At 45.4% G+C, this 6885-nt stretch overlaps 1 protein-coding gene across 1 annotated transcript; it reads right to left on the bottom strand.

Moving 5' to 3' along the window:
• Window positions 1-889: 889 nt before the first annotated feature.
• Window positions 890-6263, bottom strand: CBLN4 (cerebellin 4 precursor). Its single transcript, XM_086622999.1, has 4 exons — window positions 5988-6263; window positions 4150-4266; window positions 1189-1324; window positions 890-1098 (listed from the first exon to the last, which is right to left on the bottom strand). The coding sequence occupies exons 1-4, from the start codon at window positions 6261-6263 to the stop codon at window positions 890-892; spliced, it is 738 nt and encodes a 245-aa protein (XP_086479125.1).
• Window positions 6264-6885: the final 622 nt, after the last annotated feature.

The following is a 6885-nucleotide window of genomic DNA, read 5'->3' on the forward strand; positions in this document are numbered from 1 at the left end:
CTAACATATATTAATCTTTATTATGTAACAATGTTATAATAAATAAGTTTATGAATTCATATGACCTGTACAAAAAGCCGAAAAGATATTGCACCAAGTTAGGTACCGGCTATTTGGATTTAATATTTGTTAAACATATGATCTAAAATTATATACAGTTGTGGAGTTAAGGCAAAACCAGATGATACCTTTAACACAACAGAAGGTTTGAAAAATAGACATAATTACAAACAAGGGGATCTCATCTCCAGCTAATAAAGTGGTTGTGTCTAAGGAAGGAATCCCTTAGGTTTTTAATAAAGCAGTTATTATCAATCATGTTAATTAAAATTGAAGAACAAGTGTGAGATTTCCTGCAGGGCAAAGCTGTTATGCAAAGTTGTGCCTGAATGATCACCTTTAACCCTGGTAAGAATATTTTTCTTAATGATTATAACCTGCTCTTCTTTTTAGGAAACAGCATGTGGAAAAGAGGAGTACCTTCCATATCCAACTAAAATACAACCATAACCTCATAGCTTTATGTAGGCTAGACTCGATTGTGACTGCTGACCGAGCATAAATATATGGATGAACCATCCAACACACTACACGCAGAAGAGAACTAAAGTCAACCACTTGTCAATAATAATTACCTTTCTCAAGACAATGGAATAGATCATGTCAGTTAAGTCCCAATGACAAAAACATATATGACCAATATATCAATATACAGTTCTTTGGCAGCAACACACTAACTCTTGATTGAAGTCTGAACTCAAACTCTCCTAAATTATAGACCTGGTTGCCAGTCTTTTCATAATTAAAGAAAATCCACTTCTCCCATGAATCCAGTAAGTCCAGTAAATGAAATCTGAATAAATCTTGCAGGCAGCTTTAGACTGTAACATTAAGCATAGATATTTATTGTCTGCTTCAGTCCCAATCCAAATATATTGTATTTAAACACACAAAATTCTGTGAAACTTCTGAGTAGTTCAGATGGGGCCAAAATCCATAAAGGGAATCCATATTCACCCATGAAAAACCAATAAAGAAACATCAATCCCATGATGATAAAATGATCTTCATGTAACAGAGGCAATGATGAGTCCACACCTGGATGAATGTCACAGGAAAATTGACTTTACAGGGGGAAGACCAGGAAGCCAGAAAACGTAGAATACTGCCATCCACCGACCAGATTACCTTTCTCCAACTTCAGGTAAACCTTATCCTCCTTGTCTAGATAGAGCAGGACTCCATTAGTGGCAGCTTCACGTGTGACATCCTTGTCCCCAGCAAAAGCAGAAATGACTGGCTTTCCATTTAGCATCAAATTAACCTACAAGAGAAAAACCACTGAAAAGCTCTAATTAACAGAAAAACATCAAGAACTATCACTGAATATTAACTACAGTGTAAAAGGTCTGCTAAGGCTCCAATATTCACTGCTTTTTTTGCTTTTTTTTTTTTTGTGTGTGTGTGTGTGTATTAAACTAATAATTACATTTATTTTGAGTGTAGAAGCATGTTCATGTTTCATGGGCTTGACCTGCTGAGTGAATTGGTGGGACACTGCCCGCTGACTGCCATGGTCCGGGCATGTGTGAACAGCAACACGGCACTGCTTTCATCTGTTGCGTGGGCACATTAACTGCTGTAACTCTGGTAATATGGAACTGTGAGCCATTACCTCACTTTGTTGCCCTTTTCCTACCTCACAGGTCATTTAGACACACACTAGCAAAGAAGACATTTTCAAGAAACTTGGGCACCCGGAGATGCGATATAGGCACCTAATGAGGTGTCAAAGGTACCACAGCAGGCTGGGAGCTTACGCTTCGTTGACAGCAAAATATATGTCCCCTCCATTACCGACGGCGGCTTAGTTTTAAAGTCTAGATCAGGCTTTAGCTTCATGAACCACTGCACTGTGTTTTGGTACTGAATCCATTTTTCTATAAAACACTTCTGAAAGTCAGCACAGCCTCTGCGCTGAAAGCAACATCACACAGACGCTCTGTAAATAAAGACGGGCAGGGGCTGGGGGAATGGACAGATCCAGGCATTTTTCATTTTCCCAATGGCAAACTATTAGCTTTCTTCTGCTTTTTCTTTTTAAGCAGCTATAACGCAGTCACAGAGGGGTGAATTATGAAATGCTTATTCATATCGAGTATGCTGGCCTTGCATATGCTCCCATTAATTTTAATGGGAGTCACCACGGAATAAATTAGTGCTCAGCATAAGTCAGGGCAGCAGAATCTGGCCCTGATTTGGGATTCGCCTATCTGGGAAATCCACTTAATCAGACGTCCCCAGGGAACCGATTTCAGTTTAATGATATTTAATGGCACTAACAGATGTTCCAGGGGCATAGTAATATCACTTATGTAGGAAGCCTTCAGGTGATTTAGTGATGTTTAAGTCTGCGTATGGCTGAGGCTCAAGCTGGTTTGCTTCACTGCAATGGCTTTTGGTTCTCCTCCCCAGTTTTCACACATGCCAAAAAAGGGCATCGAGTTTACTCAGTGTTTGGTTTATCTCCCTCCTTCTGTACCATCTCACTAGGTCACGCTGCCCTGCACATCATCTTACAGCTATTTTAATCACAGCAGGAGACACATCGCAGGTTTGCACCAGATGGCCTCACCTTAACTATGCCAAAATAGAGCCAAGAAAACTCATCCATCACTTTAGAAACTCTTCATCTATGAAAGATTTCAGGTCACGTGGCAGGTTGCAACATTCCCTGTTACGAGTCCCAAACTCTGAGGTTTGAGTAGCCAGTATGCGAGATGCCAAAGTCTGCACTGCACTTCCAGAATCCAAGCCTTGATATCTTTCTTGGCAATATATATTTTAAATCCAATGAAGCTGGCTGACCTACAGTTATTTTAGGTCGTTTCAAACCTTCAGCATTTCAGAGAGTGAAAGGAACAAAGTTCGAGCATATTAAATAGCTTATAAGCTCGTTATAGAGATTTTCATGAGGTCAATATTTCATCTAAGACTTTTGTCAGTGACCTGAATGGCACCATGATTTCCTGTTGTAACCTAGAGGCGAATTTCACCAGGGATGTGAACGTGTCTCACACCAGCTCTCTGTGCCATCTCTACCATTTACACTTTCCTCAGGAGTCGGCAACCAGCAACCGAAAGCCAGAGCTGCCACAAAGAAACAGCACTTCACTCTTCCTGCAGAAATCAGTTTCATCCCAGCCTTGTACACCGAAAATCATATCCAGGAGCAAGACAGATCAGGGGAAAAGCATCAGCTACTTCTGTGCATCTGGTAGTCTCATGGATGGAAAAAAGGGAAGCCATAGATCTAGATTCCAGATCTAGAAAGCCAGCATGTTTGTCACAGAAATTGCATGACCTGGCCTGAAGATTGAGGAATGTACTTTAAAAACTTTACCATTGGCTCAGCAAGGGGATGCTCAGGAACTTACAGACTTTTCTTCTAAGCTAATACATACTCGTATTTAATTAAGTAGTTCAGCTGCTATTAAGCTACAGAAGAAAGTGCAGAATCGCCCCTTTTTTTCCTAATATATGACACGTCTTTCATGTATTATAAGGTGAAAAAAAGTTTAAACTGTCATAAAGGTTCCCTAGAAGATATCCCTATAGAAGTAAAACATTTCAGTGTAGTTACAGAACAAGTAGACCACCTTAATTAACCTTGGCCCACAGTAGACAGATGTCATAAACAGATACCTGCCATCATGAGCTGTCAGCCAGGTCACAAAACGTTACGAAAATAGTAAAATCTGGTATGTATCCCCAGAACTTCTGTGTTCGAGACAGTGAGTTTAACCTGCAGCAAAATGTGACTCTTCAATAGCAATTAAGTGAAATTTAGATCTCTATTTTACTCTTGGATGATTTATTCTATTTAACACTTTATATCACCCCAGATATTCAGCTCTTATGGCAGAGAAGTGAAGCTATGGCCATTTATCTGAGGTGAGGATCTTGCCTTATTACAGCTGTTCAGGTTAAATGTATTCACTCTATTGCTAGGAACTCTACACCACAGGTTGCTTTACACTAAGCTATTTTTCCTTGAAAGTGTGTTAAATATTCCTGTGTTCAGTCAAGATCTTATTCTAAATAAATAATTTAAGTAAAAGATTTTATAATCATACTTGATCAACGTACCTGAATTGTTTGACTCTGATAGACTTTAATTACGTGAAAACTGAAACTGTAAATTCCTTTTCTTGGTGCTACAAAGACCGACTCCAACGTGAAAAAATTGCCCACATTTACTAGGATCTACAAACAAAAAACATAGCATGGTAATTAGTACAGGTATTCAGTGCTAAATAAAAAATACAGACTATTAACTTTAGAAAACATTCACCCATGGAAATTTCTTAATCTACATCTATGCTGTTTTATTCATTGTTCTCTCAATTAAGTTGGAATATTATTCATAAAATGGATATTTCATTACATTTATAGTACAACTTTGCTATAAATAAACTATAAATAAACATTTCTTACTCTGCTACTATATCATACCTTCAAGACCTTTCCTCTATACATGTTCAGAGGAGACTAAGAAAAGACACTAATTCAGGGAGTGGCATACTGCTTTTGGCTGAAAAGTAACGGTCAAGTCAACATCGTCTTCCTGAAAGTACCAAGCTGTGAGGAAGATGTACGTGACTGACACAATTCATTCACCAGTTTAGAGTCAGACTGAATTACTTGGCATATCTGAGCAAAAACTGTCTGGGAGCCTTTGCTGCTCTATTTGGTTTTGTAAGTACTAATAATAATTTGGGTTTGATTAAACAGAGACAAGTAACAGAGGGGAACATATTAAATAAGTGCATCATCCATATGCTAAATATCCTCTTAATGACTACATTTTTCTTTCTTTCCACTTAGTTATGCTTTATTCTTAATTGATATTTTCAGGCTCCTTTATGTCAGACACAGCCCTAGAAAGCCACTAGGAATGTCGATTAAGTTGGGGTAATTTAGATTACTAGCATTAAGCTGTGTGACATAGCTACCTTTAGTTGTCACGACAATTTACTGTTCCCCGTAATATGGTATAGGAAGAAAAATAACCATCAGTCTCAATTACTCTGGACTTGCCCTAGGACAGGAGGTGGTATATGAAATGTGTGCTGGCATCTGTATGTTAATATTAGTGACTGAGATGAGAGGGGCTGTACTATGAACCTGTGATTATTATAGAAAAGTTAAACTATTTTTCTTTAAAATTCCGTCTTCTTTCCCCCCTCAGAGACTGCACAAGCCGTCTAAAAATCTATATGAACTGCTTGCACCTGGGAAAACCCTGTTCCCAAGCCATGTCCTCGCCCGGCGCTGAGCCAGGGCTGCCTCTCGATCTCGCACAGCCCCGGCTGCCGCCCCCGCCTCTCCCGGCGCCGCGCCCGCGGCTCAGACCCACGGAGGCCGCTCGGGGACCCGCGCAGCGCCGCTGGGCTCGGACCCCGTTCCACCCTAATAACTTACTCGGACCATCCACTGCGGAGGCTGGCGGCGCCGGAGCTGGCGGCCCCCGCGGAGCTGCGCGGACAGACGGGCAGCGCACGGCCCCCGCCGCCCCGACGGCGCGGCCCCGCACGGGCGGCCGCCCCCAGCTGCGCTGCGCTCCGCGCCCCGCTCCGCCCTCATCCCCGGGGCGCAAGTGGGAACCTACTGCGGGGTATGACATGCCCTCCACGGGGGCGGCTGTGCCCGGCTCCCCCCGAGCCTCCGGCCCCTCGGTTTCTCCAGCTTTGGGATGCGGAGGCTCCGCGGGGCGCGCGGGGGCTCCCCGCAGGCAGCCGCCCCCTGCACCCCAACTTTTTGCCGGAATTAAGGAAACGGGCGAGGCGGGGGCGCGGCGGAGCCCCCGCGGGGCGAGAGGGCGGCGGCACCTGTTGATCGCGCCCAGCCGCGTCTCGGCGGGGGCCGCGGGGGGCACGGGCCGCCCTGTCCCCGCGGGGATACCCCACCCCGGCCCCGCCGCTTACCTGGTCGAAGTAGATGATGCGCGTCTTGTTGCTCATCTCGGAGGGCTCGTGGTTGGTGCTCCTCACGGCCGAGAAGGCGACCTTGGAGTTGGCCGCCCGCACGGAGATGCCCAGCGGGGAGGAGGACGAGCCCTTGGCGTCGGTGGCGGGGTTGGAGTCGCAGACCACCAGGCACTTGCCCTCCAGGACGATGGGCTCCGTGTCGTTCTGCGCCCGCGCCGCGGGGCCGCCCAGCGCCAGGGCCAGCAGGACGGCGGGCAGCAGCCGCCAGCCCATGGTCGGCACCCGCGGCCGCCCGCGCCGCCGCTCCGCGCCCCGCTCCGGCCACCGCGCCGCGCACCAGCGGGAAGCACCGCCGGCAGCAGCGGCAGCCGCTCCCCCCGCGCACACACACACACGCACACGCACACACACCCGCACCGCCCGGCAACGCCGCGCTGAAAGTCTTCTTTCCTCCGGCTTCTTCCCTCTGTCTCTTTTTTCCTCTCCTTCTTCTCTTCTTCTCTTCCCCACCCCCCTCTCCCCGACTTTGTGCCTTTTTTTTTTTTTTTCCTTTCTTTCTTTACCCAGGTCCTTTCACCACGAGCTCTTTAAAACACGCTGCAAAAAGCTGCCGAACAAAATAAGCACTTTCCGGTGCCCCCTTTTCTCCCCCCTCTCCACATCAAAAAAGGGAGTGAGAAGAAGGGGGAAAGGAGGAGGAGGGGTGAGGAAAAAAAAAAAACCTCAGGTGGATTATTGATGAGAGAGAGGAGAAGAGAGAGGTCACGAAGAAGTAAAACCATTTGACGTTGCCATGATTGCCGCTGCTGGCTCTCTCTCCGCTTCGCACTGGAGATCCAGGATGCTCTGAGCGGTGGAGTGGAGAGATGGTACCCCAAAGCTGCCAGATCCTGTA

This window comes from Tauraco erythrolophus, chromosome 18 (genome assembly GCF_009769465.1).
Source record: "Tauraco erythrolophus isolate bTauEry1 chromosome 18, bTauEry1.pri, whole genome shotgun sequence".
NCBI lineage: Eukaryota > Metazoa > Chordata > Aves > Musophagiformes > Musophagidae > Tauraco > Tauraco erythrolophus.